The sequence below is a fragment of the Mytilus trossulus genome, chromosome 11 (genome assembly GCF_036588685.1).
Source record: "Mytilus trossulus isolate FHL-02 chromosome 11, PNRI_Mtr1.1.1.hap1, whole genome shotgun sequence".
Lineage (NCBI taxonomy): Eukaryota > Metazoa > Mollusca > Bivalvia > Mytilida > Mytilidae > Mytilus > Mytilus trossulus.
Genome location: NC_086383.1, coordinates 59,469,611 through 59,493,221, shown reverse-complemented (window position 1 = coordinate 59,493,221; position 23,611 = coordinate 59,469,611). Strand labels below are relative to the sequence as shown.

At 31.9% G+C, this 23,611-nt stretch overlaps 1 protein-coding gene across 12 annotated transcripts in view; it reads right to left on the bottom strand.

The window, feature by feature from the left end:
* Positions 1–23,611, bottom strand: part of LOC134691359 (potassium channel subfamily T member 1-like) — a 136,540-nt gene that overhangs the window by 12,917 nt on the left and 100,012 nt on the right. For all 12 annotated transcript variants that reach the window (XM_063551848.1, XM_063551847.1, XM_063551846.1 and 9 more), the window contains 17 exons: positions 22,549–22,735; positions 20,669–20,833; positions 19,167–19,303; positions 18,428–18,491; positions 17,779–17,887; positions 15,228–15,336; positions 14,398–14,547; positions 12,611–12,819; positions 8,313–8,595; positions 6,591–6,696; positions 5,211–5,383; positions 4,787–4,858; positions 3,687–3,818; positions 2,833–2,944; positions 1,841–1,945; positions 1,094–1,177; positions 182–310 (listed from right to left, as the gene is read on the bottom strand). In XM_063551848.1, coding sequence (XP_063407918.1) covers positions 182–310; positions 1,094–1,177; positions 1,841–1,945; positions 2,833–2,944; positions 3,687–3,818; positions 4,787–4,858; positions 5,211–5,383; positions 6,591–6,696; positions 8,313–8,595; positions 12,611–12,819; positions 14,398–14,547; positions 15,228–15,336; positions 17,779–17,887; positions 18,428–18,491; positions 19,167–19,303; positions 20,669–20,833; positions 22,549–22,735 — 2,326 coding nt within the window. The remainder of the gene's footprint in view (positions 1–181; positions 311–1,093; positions 1,178–1,840; positions 1,946–2,832; positions 2,945–3,686; positions 3,819–4,786; positions 4,859–5,210; positions 5,384–6,590; positions 6,697–8,312; positions 8,596–12,610; positions 12,820–14,397; positions 14,548–15,227; positions 15,337–17,778; positions 17,888–18,427; positions 18,492–19,166; positions 19,304–20,668; positions 20,834–22,548; positions 22,736–23,611) is intronic.

The window sequence follows — 23,611 nt, the reverse complement described above, 5'->3', positions numbered from 1 at the left end:
TTGAAAAGGATATATTGTATGTTTGTTTGATAATTCTGTTGAGTGAAATGATGAATATTTTTGTAACATCAATTTTGATTGGTTACTTGTAAATAATATAATAGAACATGATTTCATTTTTTTTTTTATTTCAAAATACTTTATAACTTACGGCACTAATTTATATTTAATATATACTTACATTACTTTGGCTTTGAGATTTCTCTGTTCTATAAATAGCAAAAGGGATTTCCCCAGTTGTAGCAGCTACTCCATGATAAAGTTCTCCATACGTAGGATACTGTGCTAATGTCACACCTCTGACACGGATCTACAAAGAAATATTATTTGCTTATCTTCCTTTCCAATAATCTTTGGAGGTGAGCCCTCAAAATAAAACTTTAAAGATATAGCTACGTTTAATATGCAGAGACATTTTTACTGAAAATGTAAAAAAAGATTGATATAATTGATGGAAAAAAAATAATGTTTATATTTTATTATATTCTGTGTATTTTCCTTGATACTCAGAAAGTTTTTCACAGGGATACTTTATTGAAGCTTGGACAATGAAGTAAAGTTGTAACAAGCAATTTGAAGAATAAAGAATATTTATTTGTTGTTAAAAATAAAAAAATAGTTGCAATCAGATGAGAGAGTTGGGTTGCTGGTTTCTTTGCTCATTTTATGAATTGGGGAATTTAACCTCAACATGAAAAAGTATATGTATTGAGTTGCAAAAATAACAACCCTTCGAAATGTCCAGAGTAAGATAATTTAAGATAAGGGTAAAGGTTGGTACCCATTAAAATGTTTAAACCCGCTGCACTTGTTTGCACCTGTCCTTAGTCAGGAATCTGATGTTCAGTAGTTGTCATTTGTTGATGTGGTTCATGAGTGTTTCTTGTTTCCTGTTTAGACCATTGGCTTTCCTGTTTGAATGGTTTTACACTAGTCATTTTTTGGGGCTCTTTATAGCAAGCTGTTCAGTGTGAGCCAAGGCTCTGTGTACTTTGACCTATAATGGTTTACATTTAAAAATTGTGACTTGGATGTAGAGTTATCTCATTTTCACTCATACATTTTCTTATATTTAATCAATTTAAAAACTCACACTAGAGAGATGTCCAGAATTCTCCTCAGCATCAATTCCTAGTAGTAATCTGACAAACGTGATCAAGTAACCTTTTACAAATGTCTGAAATAAATAATAAAAATAATTCTTGTGTTGTGTAGCCCATCTAAATTGAATATCGTCAACAAATCTAGATTGCTATTTTGAAATCTGTGCTGCTTGACCAGACAATCTGCACCTCTAGAACTTTTGACATCATACAACAATCACTTTTCCATTGTAGATTCAGATATTTTCTATTGTGACTTTAAAATTTTACTGGAACCTTTGTGATTTCCAGTAATGGCAGACAAATAGAGATAAGGTGCATGATATAAAGGAAACTGAGTTTAGAAAATTGTGACATAATCTTTCAAATAGTTTAATTGAGGTCTAGAGCTGGCGCGTCAGTAACTGCTGTAGTCCTTTGTTAATGTATGTATCATTGTCATTTTGCTTAGATTTTATTGTTTCATATTCTTACAATGTACCCAGACTTCTTTAAAATTGAGTTTTACTAGATGCGTATTGCTTTATGTTTGTTCAATCTACATTGGCTAGAGTTATAGTTTGAGATCTCACAAAACATGTTTAACACTACCACATTTTTGCATTTAAAATTGCACCCTGCAACTGATGTTTCATATGAATAAAGGAACTAAAGAGGAGGTATTGGTCAATGAGACACCATGTCAATTCGGTCAAGAGATGCATGGACCAGATATATAAAAAGAAATTACTATTTACCTGATATAATAAACTATCTAACATACTAGCACTAAAAACTTGTCCTGAGGCAAAAGGTAGTCGAAAGATATGTGATAAAGTAGAACTCATCCCTCCTCGTAGTTTCTGAAAAAAATAATATTTTCAGTCATTAGTTTCAAGCATGGGTGAAAATGGCAAAGTGTCAATCAAGAATCATTGTTTTGTATAAGAAATGTATATATAACAGTAAAATAGAGCAAATTTTGAATAAAAGAGGGACGAAAGATACCAAAGGGACAGTCAAACTCATAAATCTAAAACAAACTGACAACGCCATGGCATTGATTTGAATAAATTTCATGCATGTGTGGAAAAAGTGATTATTACCACCGAATAGTTTAAAATATAAGTGAAACAGGAAGTGGCTTCATTGTTGATTTGAAAATCTCTTTGTAAATGTCAAGTTTCATTGATGTATTTTAAGCATTTTCCTGAAACAGATTGTCAATAATCTATTGTCCTAGAAGCTTAAAATATATTAAAGGTGGTACTGAACACTACAGGAAAATAACTCTGTAAAATCAGCAGAACGTTTTAATGATGTTATGTTGTTAAGGGATTATTAAGCTTCTCAATGATCAAAATAAGTTTTTGTCAAACTGCTATATAACCAGTGTAATTTTTCTGATTAAACGGTCGGTTCAAATTATTTGAAATTTTTATATTTTTGTCAAAGGGTCAAAGTAAATACTTTGTCAAAATTTTAAGAAAATTAAACGAGCCAAATTAATTTTAGTTCAGGTGTTGGGTACCACCTTAATGGCTAATAGTTATCAAAGGTACCAGGATTATAATTTAGTACGCCAGACGCGCGTTTCGTCTACATAAGACTCATCAGTGACGCTCAAATCGAAATATTTATAAACCCAAACAAGTACAAAGTTGAAGAGCATTGAGGATTCAAAATTTAAAACAAACCTACTGTTGATTTTAAGAGTTATTTCCCTTAACCTAGCTCTCTTTAAACAAACCTTTTCCATTCTAGAGACATATCGGTTGTATTCATTGTTGGCTTGGAACTGCATAAATCTGATATTGGTCGCCTGACTTAGCTCTGTGATAATATTAGTGTGGGGAAATAATCTGTAAGTAATATGATCAAGAATTTCAGTGTTGCTGATTTTCAAATTTTTATATTAATTATATACGTAAGCTGGTTTATGTCATCATATTTTCTGCAAGAAAATTTGTAACATTGACCTATAATGTTTTGTTTTTTTTTAAATTGATATTTGGATGGAGAGTTGTCTCATTGGCACTTACACCACATCTTTCTATATCTATATACCATATGATCTGTAATAACCAACATTCAATTATGCATAAACTATTTCTAGTTAAAAAAAGGTTAACCAGTGTAGAGGTACATTCTTTTTGTATTAACACTTGTGAGCAAGTTTGTCTGCTATTATTCATGTTATTTAAACCCATATGTTTCAGCAAAATATTGCATCAAAAATTAAAAACATAAAACACAATACTATTTGCTCATATGCATCAGCCACGAGGAAGGACTTTACTCAAAGTTGTATTTTCTATAATGGATGTGATGCTGCTTCTGCTGCATGGTCAATAATCACTAAAAATACAGTTTTTGATATGTGACTACATGTATTATTAACTCAATTTATATTTCATGTTTTTTGTCAAACGTATTTCTATTTTTTTCTTTTCTTTTTATTGTCTATTGCAATTGTGTGATAAAAAAATCAATGTACTGATTATACCCGTAATGGGTCCACTATTGGAAATAAAATATATCTTATCTTATAACGTCACAATTAGAAAGTTATTGTTTATAATCTCTAACTAAAATAAAACTTACTTAAGAATAGTCTGTACAGCTACAATAGTCTGTGAATCAACCATTGTCTCTTCCAGTTCACCAAATGATTCTTTGTTCACTATCACAAAATGGCTGCTCTTGTGTATTCCAGCTAGCAACAAGTGATCAATGCTACAAATAAAGCAAAACACATTATTAGGTTGCTTTTATAACATTATGTTGACTACTGTACCCCTATTTTTGACATTTTTACTAATTGTGTCTGTTTGTTTTGTTCACGCATCGTTGACAATGTAATGGAATTTGATGTGACTGTCATACAAGTGAGAGGTTTAGCTAGCTATAAAACCAGGTTCAATCCACCATTTTCTACATAAGAAAATGCCTGTACCAAGTCAGGAATATGACAGTTGTTATCCATTCGTTTGATGTGTTTGAACTTTTGATTTTGCCATTTGATTTGGGACTTTTCTTTTTGAATTTTCCTCAGAGTTCAGTATTTTTGTGTTTTTACTTTTTAAAGGTAGAGATGAAATGAGCGCCAAATTAAAAGCTTTATCATAATATTCAAAATATTGTCTTGAAATTTAAAAAAAGATTTTGCCAGTGCACAATGTAAAATCCCACTATAAATGAAAACAATAATGGAAGGGTGATATAAGATACTGTAAACAACTCGCTACTTTAGTGAGTAGAAAAATTATGCTATTAAATATAAATCCTAACAAAAATTTTAAACTTGGATCTCTCTTTATCAAACTAAATCAAGTAAATTATAAAGGCATGAAATTAAATAGCCGCAAAGTTGACTAGAAAAAGTAACACAAGAAATTAAAGGTATCTGCGAAAAATAAATTGGTTTACAGAAAATGTCACAATAATGTCTGGATGAAGATCATAGATGACTGCTTTATGTCCAGTGACAAATATTACATTTATATCCAAACTAGAACTTCACCTTTGAGATAGAAATATATGAACCCTAATTTTTACCAGACCAATTAATGACTAGAAAACATAATGCCCCTCTTCTGTTGTAGGCAGGGCTGCCAGGGCATGAACATGATGGAAAAAACACATTTTTGTTCATCTCTCTACAGTACCTGGTACCCATAAATTAAACCAGTCATACAACTTACTTTGTTATCTTTCCTTTCATCCAGTACACCATAGGAAACTCACAAATCGTCTCCAAAAATAAATCTTCTGGACTGAAAAAATAAGTAGAAAACTTCTACACATTATACTACTGCAACTACATTTTTAGAATTGTTCTTTATATCTATACAAACAATAATTTACTGCACTACAATGCTTTATACTGTTATGAATAAGAATTCAAACAAAAAATATCTAAGGGCTATTCCAGAGAAAATATAAGGGGTTTGGAAAGCACTTGAACTTTTTTTATATGTGTTAATTGGGGCAAGTGACAAAGTTCAAATTGTGCATCTATGTTTGGCAAAGTAAAATACAATTGTATGGGGGATGGCCCATAAAAGAAGTGCTTTTAAGCCCCAAATATTTCTACTGGGCACAATAAGTGTCAACTCTAATACTTACTCATTTTCTAACAGTAGTACTATTGGACTCAGTAGATGCATACTGATATAGTGAGATCGTAAAGGTACAAGAAAATTATGTATCCCTCCACATGCCTGGGAGGCACTCATAATTATCAACTGATTCTTCCATCGAGAGTCTTTGGCATTTTTATAAGAACAATGTTCACAGTCCTATAATATCAAAATAATTAGAAAATATTTATAAAGAAAAATTTTACAGTGCAGGAACATATTAAGAGCTTATACTACATAAATTCTTTAGCATTCTTAGCTTATTAGAATGCTATTCAAAATCCTGCAATATCAAAATAGTTTGTATAAATATAAAAATATTTTATAATAATAATTTACAATCTGTGTGTAGAAACATATTCATAACTCATTCATTAAATTTTTGGTTCCCAAAAAAACCAAACTGCATGAATCATTGAATTCTTTTTTATGAGAAATGATAATATGAGCTGTAATGAGAGAGAAACCAAGTAAGGTAAAAATATATCAGGGCATCTACACCCAACTATAGGTCTACAATATTAACATACAGTCTTTATAGTTCATTTCAGACTTCTCTTCGTGGTCCTCATCCAAAATACAACATCTTTTGATATTTAAACATAACAAATGAGAAATACCAGACAACCAAATGCCTCTCTCGTGCATGTAACAAGTGTACTCATTGAATATACGACCGTATTAAATGAATAAACATGTATATGTGCTTAACTAGCTCTCATGCTTGTTTTTGAGGTATCCCTCTTATATTGAAAAGAATTCGACAGTCTGCCAATACATCTCGTGGGGAAAATACCTTATAATTCGAAAAACTTAGCAGGTCTGATGAGAATTTCAAAATTTAATTTTAGTCCCTATACTACAATATACCTATATATATGAAAATATCCAACTTCTTTTTTATGAAACAGGAGAAAAAGCCTTGGTATGTTTTTGGTTTTTTCTTTAATCCTAAGGCTCAGATAAAAATCATTATTTTTCAATTTTATACATAGTGTCAACAAACTAATTTTTGTGGGCGATTTAGTTTTGTAATTTTCTTTAGTAGAAAAATAATGCAAATATAAATGGTCACTAATATTTAAAACTTAGATCTTATTTATTCAACAATATCAAGAAAATGTGAAACGCAAAGTCTGACTATGCGGTATGGGCTTTGCTCATTGTTGAATGCCGTACGGTGACCTATAGTTGTTAATGTTTGTGTCATTTTGGTCTTTTGTGGATAGTTGTCTCATTGGCAATCATTCCACATCTTCTTTTTTATATTGAAAAGCCTAAATGTAAAATACAGTATCGGCTATAATAAGTTGGTTTAAAGTATACTAAGTCATGTAAGTACATGTAACTATATGTATATTCATACCTCTCCCCATTTAAGACAACATTTCTGTCTTGGATTCTTCAGAATATGACACATTGTTCTTCTGTTACCCACATATAATGTGGTTGGTGGGGAACCAGTGGTAAATCTGAAATTAAATGACATGAATTATTTTTATGTTATTTTAACTTCAATTTTCTTTTATTTATTTTAAATAAGGGTTACCACTCTAACTGCAATTTCTTAATAAACAGTCTATTTTACACAATACGGTTTAATTTTGAAGCAAAAAAGCACAAGTTATAACAAGCTTTCTGTATTGAAACTTTCTTATAAAACAGGTAAAAGTCTCAAATAGTTTGGTAGCATGATTTGTAAGGAATGTAGTTGTAATAATATTTTTTTAGGTTTTAAATTTTACATGAAGATAACAAAGTTCACAGTCCAAACAAGAAAACTGTGAGCTACTGCTCACTGATGATACCCCCGCCGCAAGTGGATAATATTAATAGTGTAAAAATATGCGAGTGTTCGGTAAACAGGAAGTTGTCGAGTGATCAATCTGAAAACGCATCACACGGTATAGCTGACTTAGATAAACCCTGAAACCAAATTACAAAAATCCTTGTATTGTAGTTCCTGAGAAAAATGTGACGAAAATTTTCAACTTGGCTATCATGTGTAAAATCATACAAGTGTTCTGTAAACAGGAAGTTGTCAAGTGATCAATCTGAAAACGCATCACAGGGTATAGCTGACTTAGATAAACCCTGAAACCAAATTTCAGAAATCCTTGTATTGTAGTTCCTGACAAAAATGTGACGAAAATTTTCAACTTGGCTATCATGTGTAAAATCATACAAGTGTTCGGTAAACAGGAAGTTGTCAAGTGATCAATCTGAAAACGCATCAAAAGGTATAACTGACTTAGATAAACCCTGAAACCAAATTTCAGAAATCCTTGTATTGTAGTTCCTGAGAAAAATTTGACGAAAATTTTCAACTTAGCTATCATGTGTAAAATCATACAAGTGTTCTGTAAACAGGAAGTTGTCAAGTGATCAATCTGAAAACACATCACACGGTATAGCTGACTAAGATAAACCCTGAAACCAAATTTCAGAAATCCTTGTATTGTAGTTCCTGACAAAAATGTGACGAAAATTTTCAACTTGGCTATCATGTGTAAAATCATACAAGTGTCGGTAAACAGGAAGTTGTCAAGTGATCAATCTGAAAACGCATCACACGGTAAAGCTGACTTAGATAAACCCTGAAACCAAATTTCAGAAATCCTTGTATTGTAGTTCCTGAGAAAAATGTGACGAAAGTTTCATGGGACAGACTGACTGACTGACAGAGGTAAAACAGTTACCCCCCTTTTTTAAAGCGGGGGTATAAAAAGGTGTAAAAATTATTCTAACAATTTCATTATAAAAGTTTCACACCACAGACTGTGAGTATCACCCTGAGGATTATGATGGAGGTATGATAGGGGTATACTAATTACTTACTCTTCTTGTCCCATGTCAGAGTATACCTGTAGAACTTTTGGTAAAGCTCCAGTTTGTTTAACTATCAGTATCACTTAAAGACTATGTTGGAGGTATGATAGGGGTATACTAATTACTTACTATTCTCGACTTGTCCCATATCAGAGTATACCTGTAGAACTTTAGGTAAGGCTGAGTCTGTTTGACTGTGCATATCATCCGAGAACTATTTTAGCTAGGTATGATAGGGGTACAATATTAGATTACTTACTCTTCTTGTCCCATATCAGAGTATATCTGTAGAACTTTAGGTAAGGCTGAATCTGTTTGACTGTGAGTATCAACTTGTGAGTTTATTACATTCACATTAATGTCAGTTTGTAAGTCCTCTTGAGAATTGTTACTGTTAGTTTTTTCTGAATTATTCCGAACACGACGTGCTATTTCCTGACCCCACTGAAAAGTGATGGTATTGTTAAATACACTCTCTTCCTCAGCGTTCTCTTCCTCTAATTCATGTTGTAGTAACTTTTCTAGCACTTCAGATATGTGATCTGTTGAAATATAAAAATGATGCATGTGAAAATTTGTTAAAACAGAAAACATTTTATGAACATTTTCATGTAGAGTACTTTTTAAGACTCATTAGATACAAAACAAGATACTGTAAATTCAGAAATAATTGCATGCATTTATTATTGCGATTTTTTCAATTTAGACTTAAATGCGATTTTTATTTTTCCGATTTTGAGAAAAATCCTGATTTAATTCATATAAAATACTTGAAAATGCGAGTTTAAATTATTGCGTTTACAACTCTGTCGCATTTGTTGCAATAATAAAAACCTCGCAATAATTTCTGAATTTACAGTAACAAGATTCAATTCTATAGCACCAAATCTCGATCATTTGTGTGCTTTTTGTATGCTCTATTAATACCTGTCAATCTATGAAAATGAAAATGCAGATCATGACCTGCATTGAAGAATAAAATATCAGGTCATAAACCTTGCAAACTTTTTTTGAGCTGAATTCGAGTATCAAGGGGATGTTTTTTTCTCATAATTTTAATCAAACAAATTCTGAAACATGTTCACATGGTTAAGTAGTTACTGAAAATAATTTGAAACTTTTTGCATTTTATAATTTCATTGCACTTGGAAGACATTGGTAAATTTATGATATACATTCATATCTCCTTTTCTTGTTAGTTCCATGTTACAAGCAACATGATATATATATATCCCCTGTCACCAGCATGTGCATTTACAATATCTCTCTTTAAATTTGTGAAGCTTTGTTTCATCATTCCATTCGAAATGTTAATATGAGAGTATAAAATCAAAGAAAAGTTAAACTTGAATTAAAGAAAAAATAAGTTATTAAATTGAAGTGGCTCAGAAGTAGCATTTATATTAAGTAATTTTTGATGCAAAAAAATATTGACCATTTAATTTGACTGTTTTCACAGCTAGTTGAACTACTTGCTCCTGAAGAATAATGATTTTGCTTGTATTGTAAAAAAGAAAATCACTTATGAAATAAAGGCTCCAAAATCTAGGTGAAAACAGGTCATCCCTGTTTATTTCCCCCATTTTCGGAATTCATAGGTCATTTTTAACGACTCGTCAGGTATTAAAACTAGAGGCTCCAAAGAGCCTGTGTCGCTCACCTTGGTCTATGAATATCAAACAAAGGAAGCAGATGGATTCATGACAAAATTGTGTTTTGGTGATGGTGATGTGTTTGTAAATCTTACTTTACTAAACAGTCTTGCTGCTTACATTTATCTCTATCTATAATGAACTTGGCCCAGTAGTTTCAGTGGAAAATGTTAATAAAAATTTACAAATTTTATGAAAATTGTTAAAAATTGACTATAAAGGACAATAACTCCTTAGGGGGTCAATTGACCATTTCGGTCATGTTGACTTATTTGTAAATCTTACTTTGCTGAACATAATTGCTGTTTACAGTTTATCTGTATCTATAATAATATTCAAGATAATAACCAAAAACAGCAAAATTTCCCTAAAATTACCAATTCAGGGGCAGCAACCCAACAATGGGTTGTCAGATTCATCTGAAAATTAAAGGGCAGATAGATCTTGATCTGATAAACAGTTTTACCACCTGTCAGATTTGCTCTAAATGCTTTGGTTTTTGAGGTATAAGCCAAAAACTGCCTTTTACCCCTATGTTCTATTTTAGCTGTGGCGGCCATCTTGATTTGATGGTCGGGTCACCAGACACATTTTTAAAACAAGATACCCCAAAGATGATTGTTGTCAAGTTTGGATTAATTTGGCCTAGTAGTTTCAGAGGAGAAGATTTTTGTAAAAGATAACTAAGATTTACGAAAAATGGTTAAAAATTGACAATAAAGGGCAATAACTCCTAAAGGGGTCAACTGACCATTTCGGTCATGTTGACTTATTTGTAAATCCTACTTTGCTTAACATTATTGCTGTTTACAGTTTATCTCTATCTATAACAATATTCAAGATAATAACCAAAAACAGCAAAATTTCCACAAAATTATCAATTCAGGGGCAGCAACCCAACAACGGGTTGATTGATTCATCTGAAAATTTCAGGGCAGATAGATCTTGACCTGATAAACATTTTTTCTTCTTGTCAGATTTGCTCTAAATGCTTTGGTTTTTGAGTTATAAGCCAAAAACTGCATTTTACCCCTATGTTCTATTTTTAGCCGTGGCGGCCATCTTGGTTGGTTGACCGGGTCACGCCACACATTTTTTAAACTAGATACCCCAATGATGATTGTGGCCAAGTTTGGTTCAATTTGGCTTAGTAGTTTCAGAGGAGAAGATTTTGTAAAAGATAACTAAGATTTACGAAAAATGGTTAAAAATTGACTATAAAGGGCAATAACTCCTAAAGGGGTCAACTGACCATTTCGGTCATGTTGACTTATTTGTAAATCCTACTTTGCTCAACATTAATGCTGTTTACAGTTTATCTTTATCTATAATAATATTCAAGATAATAACCAAAAACAGCAAAATTTCCACAAAATTACCAATTCAGGGGCAGCAACCCAACAACGGGTTGACTGATTTATCTGAAAATTTCAGGGCAGATAGATCTTGACCTGATCAACAATTTTACCCCATGTCAAATTTCCTCTTAATGCTTTGGTTTTTGAGTTATAAGCCAAAAACTGCATTTTACCCCTATGTTCTATTTTTAGCCGTGGCGGCCATCTTGGTTGGTTGACCGGGTCACGCCACACATTTTTTAAACTAAATACCCCAATGATGATTGTGGCCAAGTTTGGTTCAATTTGGCCCAGTAGTTTCAGAGGAGAAGATTTTTGTAAAAGTTAACAACGACGACGGACGCCGACGGACGCCGGACGCAAAGTGATGGGAAAAGCTCACTTGGCCCTTCGGGCCAGGTGAGCTAAAAAATCTCAGATGAGAGATAAAATTCTCAGGTGTCACCTGCAGGATATGGGTCATTACAGCATTGCTATATTAAGACATTATCAGCAACATCATTTTGGAGAAGAACTCACCAGGCTTATTGAGTATAGGACAACCAAGCCTAAACATTGTTAGGAGGTAAAATAATTCCCAGAATTGGTACAATTAAAGTGGATCATTGGTACAAATTTCCTTGAAAAAAAATTCTTATATTTTGCCAGAATGTACATTTTTCCATGCTTTTATCAAAACTAAATTAAAAGTATGAGTCAGTGTCATATTTCATGCAAAATTGCCACAATTTGCATAGATTGTTCCTGAAAAAATACTTTATCGTGAATAAATAGATATCTATAAGAAAGCATTTTTTAATAAATTATGAGAAGATAGGTTCTAAAATATGCTTTTAGAAAATAAAAAGAAAAAATGGTGTCACCAACCTTGTTTTCTTGCTAAAAGTAAAAATTTAAAATTTCTCTATCATTCCTTTATAAAATGTTTACTATTTGGGTTATTTCCCATTAAATGACAACTTTGATTCAAACAAACACCTTATAGTACTTATCATATGATAAATCTGTCTGAATAATTCAATAAATCACTTATTTTTCTTTATTCCAATAAACAGTTTAACCAATTAGTTGCCAATCTGTCTCAAAATGGCAGATTACAGCAAAGAACTAGACCTATTGTGAACTGCTATTTTAGAATCCAAGATGGTAGTATACATGGTATACAGTTAATTTACCTTAACTAGTTTTTTGGTTGTTTTCATATAGTAAAAAATATTTTCCGTAACCCTATAAATTGTGACAAACAGCCCATTATCTTTACACACAACACTAAATTTAAGATTTAACATTTAAGATAACATGCAGAGCCTGTTAAACTGTATTTGCGACCATCAAATCACCAATTGATGCAGTGGGAGCTCAAAATACAATACTGTTATCTCCATTCTAATAAAACATAAAACAATGTCAAATCATACATTTCAAATCTGTCATACATCAACCTCATTTGTGCATACTTATAGCATTAATTGTGAATTGATGCCCTTACAATTAGTGACATTATCCAATCAAAATGAATGTTGCATTAGAATCTAAATTAACCGTACCTAAATTTTTGCGACTTTTATCATTATCCGTCTTTTGTAAGTGTGGAGTAGACGAAACATCATGACATATCTTAGAGTACTCTTCTTTAAACTCTCCAATATAAAAACAATAATCTGTATCCTTCAATTTGTACTCTGGTCCAGGGTTTAACTGGAGTCGTGGGTCTAGTTTTGTTATATCTAGAACTGCTACTAAACAAACTCCAAATCTGAAAGAGAGTATCATCTAGGTTAACTGGAGTTGGGGTCTAGTTTTATAATATCTAGCACTGTTACTAAACAAACTCCAAATCTGAAAGAAAGTAGCAATTCCTTTTATTTAGGCCAATACACAGTACTTTGTATATTTTCATCCTTCGTCCATAAATTTATAGAAATGGTAGGAAGATTTATCATGCGACAGAATCAGAAGATTTTTAAACAGCCACCTGAAGAACTTAGAATAATTTAAAACGGGTAAACTATTAAAAATTAAACTTATAAAGCTATTCAAAAATTAAACTATAATTGTTAACTTTTTAAACATTGTGGCTTGGATGGAGAGTTGTCTCATTGGCACTCATACCACAACTTCTTATTCATATTAAAGTATGGTGTGGACACTTTTCCATCATTGAACATCATACATTGACCTCTAGATGTTTTGGGTAATTATTGTTTTGTTAGGTTACTGTCAACAACAAATACCCATCTCCACCCTCTATTAATATCAAGCATAGAGAATCTAGCACTTACCAAACAAACAATGAGCTTTCAACTTTCTTTCCAAATTTTGACACAAGTTTAATGATTAGAAAAATTGTGTATTTCATAAATATCAAAATACCTCAATGTCCTTAGAAGTTCTAGGTTATAACTTATAGGTCATAAAATTGAGAAAGGAAACAGGGAATGTCAAAGAGACAACAACCCTACCAAAGAGCAGAAAACAGCCCAAGGCCATTAAACGTTCTTCAACACAGCGAGAAAATCCTGCACCCAGAAGCGGGCTTACCAAAAATGTGTACTAGTTCATACACTGACTGTTACAGTTCACAAAGCCTATCACCTCTATGATTGTAGGTAAGACCCTTGCCCAGGGACTTGCAGATATTGAACAAATATTGAACAGCTGAACTCAATCAATTAGCATTTGTATTATGCAAATTTTATACAACTATGATGTAAGCTGCATGTCATGTGGTTTTCTCAACAGATAAAAAGCAACAGGATCAAAATTTTAAAATTTGGTAATATTGACCAAAATCGAATAAATAATTAGGTGTTCATAGCAGATCTTTGATAGACTCTCTTGAATTTATTCAGAAACTTTCTTGACACAGTGTGATTTTGAGTTAAACATATTGTATTGAGGCCTGCCTATGCCAAAAATAAAATTTCAATTGTTTGATGTTGTCTGCCTACCCACTTAAATGCAGCCTACATGAAAAGTTGTACGACACAAATCATTTCACATTTTTAAAAATATTTTTTTCTGCTCTAACATTGTTTTCTCGTCTAAAACATGTAACTAATGTTGTTGGCCAAAAAAAAATAAAAAATTCTAGTTTGTCCTTCTCTAACATTGTTTTCTCGTCTAAAACATGTAACTAATGTTGTGGGCCAAAAAAATTAAATCTCTACCTACCTTCCCCACCATACAAGGCATGAGAAGGTAACTTCAAACATAGATTTTTTTAAGGGTGGCCTATTGTTGTTTTTTGACCACTTTATGTCATTTAGACTTTTTGCATGTCATTGGGTTGTTGTCTCAGACAGAACCCCACATCTTTCAATCTTAAACAAACCTTTTATGTGCACCTTTAGAAGCTTCTGTAAATGATTTACCAATATAAGATCTAAAGAAGACACTCTTAGATATCTGTATATGATAAACCTGGTTCCCTGCATGTCTTCCATATACTTGCTGCCACTGCTCCTTGTAATCTGTTCCTATTCTAAATAATAAATTGATACAACGTTAAATCATTAAAATAGTAAACTGAAAACGAGAACAAAAATATGATCCTGTTAAAGATTTCTGTCTCAATGATGTATAACATAGCTCAAGTAAAATAATCAAAAGTCAACTAACATTAAAAAATATTAAATATATATTTGTCTGGATATTTCTTCAAGTGCTTCTGATGTTAAACAGGATAAACAGTTGTAACTGTCTTAAATACAATAGAATCTGTTATTAAATAAAAGAATGTTTTAACTAAATGAAAATTCAAGATATTATTTGAAAACTTTCATGAGGGATGTATTTTTCTAAACATCCTCTTGTCTGAAAGACAAGGTATGATTTTAGGGCTTCTTTGGCCCTGTAAATGATCGAAAAATAAATAATTATTTGATTCATTGTAATCAGCTAAATGTAGGCCTTATAAACATTAACTTATTTGATTGTTATGTCACTGAAGAAATAGGAAATTAAGAACAAACCCCCCTCCCCTCTCAAACATGAGTATTGAAACGATATGAAAAGTAAAGACTTACAAGTTAAGAACATATCATAATCAATTTTATATTAGTGATGATAGAGTATATATATAATACAGTTTTCATTGCTGGTGTGAGGCAGGCAGTGTCATGAAATAAAACTATTGCCATGGTTACATAAAAATAAACCTACTGTTCAGTGGTGGTGTGCAGCAGCAGTGTAACAAGGGTAGATAACCCCGGATACAAACAATTGTTGGCTAAAAGGGCATACTTGAACTCATCGGCACAAACTACATGCTCTAAGAAAACAAAATAAACAAACTAAAATTAAAAGGCTATTTCAATGAATTCTTGATCAAATCTTTTTTAAGGTCATATTTAAGGACTACCCATATTCTCCATCATTTAAAAGGAATTATATTTACATAAGATGTCAAAAAAGAACAATAGGATTTTTTCTAATTTTCTTTCCATACCCAATGTAAAGGAGTAGGTCCGGTAAGACCTCTTTTTGGCCCCAAAATATAGCAGTTTTACAAAATTGTTAAAAATTAAACTTTTTCTTAGTGATTGGATAGTAGAATGGTTCTGCTACATAAATATGGGCTGTTTTTGCCAATACAATGCACATATATTGGGTACTAGCCCCATGAAGTCGTGCTAAATTACTGAAATCTTCACAATTCCAGCGTTTTAGTTAAATTTTAGACGGTTTCCGGGTAAAACGAAAGTGGCCGCATTCGTGTTCATCCAAAATATTGAAATGGAAGTTGTATTTGATGATAATACATAACATATGTAAAGATTGTGGATGAACACGGATGCGGCCACTTTCGTTTTTCACAAAAACCATCTGAAAAGTGTCATTTTTTCGCATATTTGGTAGATTTTTCATATTTGAGCTTGAATCGGATCTTTTTTAAAGACTAAATAAGTTAAAATCTTGCACATAAATTAATTGAATCATATGAAATAGACACTTAAGTGTTTAAAAAGTGGTCAAAATCTTTCGTCAGATGAAACTTAAATTTTAGGCCAAAATCGGTCCTTACCGGACCTACTCCTTTAAAAACAACTAATTTGATGGAAATATTGTGGATTTATTTATCTTCCTGGGAACCAATTTTCTAGGATAGTGGGAAAACTGTAATTTCAAGGATATAAATTGTGTGGTTTAACAACAGTCAGCATACAAGCCTTTCGTTTAACATTTAAATTTGCGGTTCCCCATTACCAGTACACATGAAATCCTAGAAAATTGGTATCCCAGGAATAATTGTATTTCCCCAGTAAGTGATTTCAATGAAATAGCCTGAACTCTAAATAAACAAACAATAATAAAGGAAAATGTACAAATAAACTCCCCAGAATTCTACAGCAGAAGCTTGTTTTATAAAAAAGTGACGTGTGATTAAATAAGTTTTGTTTTTACATCTATTTTTGTTGTAAAGAACCATTTCAATTAAATAATATACAAAATTGAAAATATATAATTCAGATTTCAAATGCAAAAGTTTTTCAATGTTTATCCCTGCATATTGAAAACTGTAAATTCAGAACTTATTGGGAGTATTTTATTAATGCAATATTGGGACGAGGTGAGTATTGTAATAATAAGAACTCACAGATCTGTATGCAGAATTTTTCAAAATCGCAATAATTAAACTGGAATTTATGTCCATTTTGGAAAAAAACAATAACAAATGCATGCAATAATTTCTAAAAATTAAAGTTCTTCTATTTTATTTTATTAAAGAAATTTAAAATATATCTGGTCGTAGATTATACACTATAAGTTTTCACTGTAGAATTCTAAAGAAAATTAAGAATATAACAAAACTAACTAAATCAAGGACAACAAAATGTTCATAAAACGAGTCACTAAATAGGATGCAGAAAAGATATTTTGGAAGTGAAACTATAAACATATGTGATACATTTCAAATATATAAGAATAATTATAGAAGTGTGTAAACTAGTTCTTGTATTATTTAATTACATAATTAAAAGAATATTTGGTAGAAATACATGCACGTTACAGCAGCTTTTATTGAGAGTGTAGGGAAAGGTAGAATCCTTGGTTAGCTTGATTGCCAGCTGAACTGTGAAGTCATTATTAGGTTAGGTAAAGTACCCTCCTTTCAAAGTAGTCTAGTCCATACCCCTAGCCAGGGGGGTTTGGGAGGGTTCGGATGACCCCCCCCCTTGAAAACAAATAAGCACTGTTAAAGTCAATGTTCTGTTCGAATTGTGACTGTTAAAGTCGGGTTTGTGAGTCCAAAGACCCCCCCCCCCCCCCCCCCCCCCCCCCTGGAAATTCCTGGCTACGGGCCTGTAGTCTTACAGACAAATAGATTGGTTATCTGTCAGATTAGTCTATTATTAAAGGAGGGTAGTTTATCTAACCTAATAATGACTTCATGGTTCAGCTAACAACCAAGCTAACCAAGGATTCTACCTTTCCCTTCACACATAATGAAATCGGCTGTTATACAAATAGTCTTCCTATCCAGCTTATATTTGTACAATTTGAAAACTAAGTCTGCAAATAACAAATTTTCAGGATTTTCTTATACTTTTTCATTCAAAATAATAGACCCTTATTCCATCTCCTCTTCAAGAATAAAACAACAAATTCTACATATAAACATACACTAATCAACACATTGTTACGAAAAAAACAATCAGTAGTAAACATAAACAAACACAAAACAACTTTTTTAAAATGATCGGTATCAAACCTGCAAATGTGACATGGATTTTATATTCTGTTTTAAACAACTGTATATACTGTCGACAATCAGGGGCGAAATCTTTGACAGCCCACGATCGTAGAATGGAGTGCTCATCCTGTTAACAAAAATAGTATCCATCAGTTACACTGTAGATTTAATATTTCATGTTAACTATAAGGGGAGACAAACCGGGAATTTTTTTACAGCCCACGATCTTAGAATGGAATGCTCATCCAGTAAAAAAAGAATACTGGTAGTATCCATCAAATACACTGATGGATTATTATTTTATTGTTAACCATAAGGGGAGATAATTCACTTTGCAAGGGTTAATTAGTATTAAGCCTCAGACCCTCGCAGTGTCAATATTTCTATTTAATTTGCATAAGCATTCTTAAAATTCATTCAGATTTTGTATTTCCTTCTTGAACTTCTTTGAGGAAAACTATGGTAAAAAAGAAGGGGAGACCTCACTTTAATATTGTTGATGAAGTTATCAGAACTTTTCTCTAGCTTTTGTTGAGAAATATTAAAGTTTATAAGTTTGAAGTTCTGTGTTTACATGCTTGTGTTTTTGTCAATTACATGGTAAATTAAAAAAAAATATCTTTGAATGTTTAGATCATGCTTCTCCAGTTTATAAAATGTGACTCACAGCTTCCTCCCTGTTCTGACAAAGGCTTGGAGACAAAATAAAACAGGCATCTGCTTCCTGTATCCTACAATCATAATTATTTAATACATTTAAAAATCTTCATAAGCCATACAGGGAAAAAAATGTGGGAGAAGAAATAAAACAAAAGTAAACATTAACAAAAAAAAAATATATAGATCGTTGAGAATTTTGGTTTTTATACATCCTTATTGAGACTTGAATATTCCTGATGAAGATAAATCCAAAAACGAGTTTTGGATTGATAAGACACATCAAATTTACAAAATGTTGTTTTCATTTTTATGGTCCATTGATCCTACATGTACTCTTAATTATTTATTTTTTTTGGTACCTACTTTTGTTTGTTCCCGTAAATTTGTTTGGAAGCTTCATTGTTTGTAAACCAAAAAAAAATGTTTAATGTCATCGATTGAATATTCATTGTCTAGAATGCTGTCAGCCAATCACAATATTTTTGTTTACGTTTTTGAAATATTAGCCAGAATGCAATAGGTTCTGAAACAGAGAATTAAAGTTCATTGACTTACATTAAATCGTAAAAAAAAAACCACATAACAGTTACAGGTAAAAAATATTTTTGTAAAATGTAATAGCACTCCAATTTTAGAATCTAAAGCATTCTGGGTAATATCTATAATCATAAATTTTTTATATGTATCAGATAATGATTACCCCATTTCACTCAAGTCATTGAAAAAAATATTTTTTTTAACCATACCTGCATCTTTTTAAGTCAATATCTTTGAGAGCTGATCCCTGGATATATACCACTCTGTTCACCCATTTAGGATCTTTTAGTATAACTTGTAAGTTACTGTCCTTTTCATCAGAACTCACAAATACTACTACATGTTCCTGAAGAGAGAAAATAGAGTAAAAATAAATGTAAACAAGAATGTGTCCTCAGTACACGAATGCCCCACTCGCACTATCATTTTCCATGTTCAGTGGACCGTGAAATTGGGGTAAAAACTCTAATTTGGCATTAAAATTAGAAAGATCATATCATAGGGAACATGTGTACAAAGTTTGAAGTCGATTGGACTTCAACTTCATCAAAAACTACCTTGACCAAAAACTTTAACCTGGAGTGGGACAGACGGACGGACGAACGGACGCACAGACCAGAAAACATAATGCCCCTCTACTATCGTAGGTGGGGCATAAAAACAAATAATCCTCAAGATGGAATAGTCAGGTTAAAAAATACCCTAAGGTGGTACTAACACTACAGGAAAATAACTCTGTAAAAGCAGCTTTACATTTTAATTACGTTGTGTTGTAAAGGGAACATTAAGCTTCTCAATGATCAAAATTGGTGTTTGTCAAACTACTATATAACCAGTGTCATTTTTCTGACAAACCGTTTTTTTCAAATTTTTCAAATTTTTGTATTTTTGTAGGGTCAAAGTAAATATGTTGTCAAAAGTTTAAGAAAATTTAAAAACGAGCCAAATTTATTTAAGTGAAAGTGTTGGATACCACCTTAAAATGGAGGAAACCAAACCATTCAACCTTCAATGAGGGTTAATCGAGAATGAGCTTTTGAACCAATTAAATGCATGAAATTTATAAAATATTGATTTCATTATTTTGGTAGCTTCATTGTTCATACTCAAACGCAAAAAAAGGTCTTTGATTGAATATTCATTTTTTAGGATGTTTCAATCTTTCATGTGCCACAACTCTTTAACGGTAAAAGTCAAAATCATTATTACTGAACTTGACCTCCATTTTGTTGTCAGAATTTCCAATGTTATTTCAACTGATCGGTTGGAGCTTACGTTTTAATTTGCATAAGAACAGTCTATTTGAAGATGTGTGTGATAAGGATGAAAGTCGTTATTTCTAATCACCTATAAATCAGTGTGCCAAAAAGATATACAAATGAACTGAGTGTATGTTAATGGAGGCATAACTGGACCCTCATTGATGAGTTTATCCTGACACAATTGTCTATAGATTGACTGGTCTTAAAGAAGTAAACCAGTTAAACCCTGCCTAGTGGGTGAGTTAAGTGAAATAAATCAAGTAATAACAACTTATCAAAATTTGAAAAGCTTTGGTTAAACTGTAATCATGAGGAAATGTACAGACAACATTTGGCTGTCCCTCAGCCAACCGATCAACTATGGCCGCCGTATACCCCGAATCAATAACCAACATTTTCGTAGAAAAATCCAGTTAAAAATAGAATATTTAATTTCTTGTAATGATTACCTCTAACTTAGGATGTGCGTAGAATTCTAAGAGAAAATCCATCACATTGTCTGCTGTCAGATGACTACTAAACACGACCACATGACGATGACCTAATGCATCATTTCTACTATATTCTCCTCCAGTCTTCTTTCTTTCTCTCCACACAGAGGTTATTCCTTCGATCTAAAATAAAAGTTTCACATATATGAGGGTTATTTATTACTTATCATATCTTTACAGTAATGACAGATCTATTTCTGAGATAGTTTTCTTTTGTTTACTTCTTCTTTATCCTTTGGTTTTTTATACAGTGAAGTGGAACCTTTCTGATTTTTTTTTTATTATCATAATAATATCCCCTCACATTATTTTGAGAAGTATAAATGACAAGAAAATCACAGAGAAATCACAAAATTTAAACAACATTAGGCCAGACTTTTTTTATTATCTTTTTAACGAGATCCGCCGACTCCACATTGTCCGATTTCAGAATAAAAATAAAAGTAGTGCTTCCTACTTTTATTTTTATTTTTTCCGCCGACTGTTACGAAATCCTCAAAAAAAAATAAAAGTATGAGTTCGGGTCTGCGATTATTAATTTATCTCTTGTCGCATGGTCAAACGGCGACTTCCGGGAAGGGACTGTTTTTTTACATTAAACTTTAAGTCCGATCACTAGAGAGAATTTTGGTGTTCACTCAAATTTGTTAAGTGTAATAGAGATGAGACGATCGGGGTCATGTTGTCTAATCAGTTACCGGAAGATGTTGGCATCAGCCGCATTATAACCAACGAGGCAGATGTTGAACCTGACATGCCGGTCAACGTTTTGGAAGAGTTTGGGTTTATATTTTTCCTTTGAAGTAGTATCGTAGTATGCATATTAAAATAGTATCAAAGATATCAATTAAAATCAATAATGCTTTTTGAATTTTGTGTATGGATGGGACCAAATCATTTGAAAAACCACTTTTTTTATTCACGTTCACCCCCTTTCACTTTCACACCCTACAGTACACGTTTGCACCCTACACAGGGATAAAACTTAGGAAACTCAAGCTGGTAGCCCAGACCAAATTATTCCTAAATGATGTTTGTATTTTGAACTAAGTTTTATCAAAATTTTAGTAGCCCAGCTCAAAATCTAGAGGTCTATTTTCTTCCATTGTTCTTGTATTTTGATAAATTCTTAAAAAAAAAAAAAAAAAAAAAGGTCATTTGGTTTATTTTTAGTGACGACTGGACCAATTTTGCACTTTTATTTTTTTTTTTATTTCGTCCCCTCGCCCCTTTTTTTTTACAAATTTTCTCGTTAAACAGATAATAAAAAAAGTCTGGCCTTACAGTAAAATTATATTTATATACAGCCAAGGGTCTAACTTAAACAAGTTATCACAGAAAATAAGAGGCCTACTGGTATTGTGGAAATTCTGACAGAGTTATCTCCTCTTGTCTAAAATTAAGTTGAAATAATATGTTTCTGCTATTGCACAAAGAAACAATGTCTGAACTTTATCAAAGATTTTTTGTAAGGCGAACACATATAGTTTCATAAAAAATGATTCGAATAATAATGTAAATATGTTGAAATCAAACAAGATTGAATCTGTTGAAAAAATCAGTTAATTTGAAAGTATCTGACCAATTTGGCATTTCCTCAGCTAAAATAGAAATATCATGGCAAAATTTAGTATCAATGTAGAGAGGAAATTATCTCTTTAGATGCAATGGTAAAACAAAGGCAACAAAATTGTAGGAACGCACCACTAGAAAAAGATGAATTGGCCTTTCAAGATGTCTTAATCATTTGGACTAATAGAAATTCTGTATACCTTTATTATTGAATATATGTAACACTTATTCTGGCCTATATTAGTGTACTTTATTGTATTTCCTACCTGTCTGGGAACAAAGGCAAAAGCAAAACAAATCATAAACATCATGAAAAGTTGTCCTAGCCATGTATCAGGCGAAATATCTCCATAACCCACTGTCGAGAATGTGACGATAACGAAATAAACTGACTCGAACAAAGACAGCTGTTTCCCCTCGCTGCCACGCTGTATGTGCTGTATACCACATATTCTAAAAAGAAAAAGTTAAACATCATCATAATTAGGACCAATCAAATAAGGACAGTTTTATATTAATACTGTCTCCCGGAATGATCTGCAAACCAGGAATACTAAAAAATAAAACTATATCAAGGAAATATTAAAGCTGGACATTTTTTTGCCGTTACTGCCTCGCTGTATGTGCTGTATACCATATATTCTACAAATTAAAAAGTTCAACATTAGTATATTGGTCATCCAAGTCTATATTTGTATAGTTAAACTTGCATGATTTGTATTCTGACAAAGTTTACCTATAGAATAATTACATAAGTATGACAGTAAAAATGTAAAACAGTTCAGTTTTGTCTGGCAACAATATTTACAAAAAGGATCAAGTGTCTTTACGGACTATTAATATGTACTGTATTTGTGTAAAAGAATCTATCCCAACAAAAGGAAGACAAAATGAATAACAAGCAGTTTGTATTCTATGTACAAAATGATGTAAAGAGAAATTAGGTATATTTAACCAAATTCAATATGAATATTTTTGAATCACAAGAAGAGATTTTATATGAATTTATAATTGGTTAAGAATGTATAAAAATAACAAACTTTTGAAAAGATTTATATTTATATAATAGTTCTTGAAAAACTGGTCATTATCGTGATATATGGACTGCCCACAGGACAGTGGTATTGACTTAGATAGTGATAATGACTGAGCCGAAGGCGAGGTCATTATTGCTGTCGCAGTCAATACCACTGTCCTACGGGCAGTCCATGTATCACGATAATGACCAGTTTTTCAAGAACTATTATGTTTATTTCATTGAGAAACCATGTTTTTGAAAATTCTCATAAATTCAAAACGCCTAAAGAGAACTTGAGTAGTTGTACGATT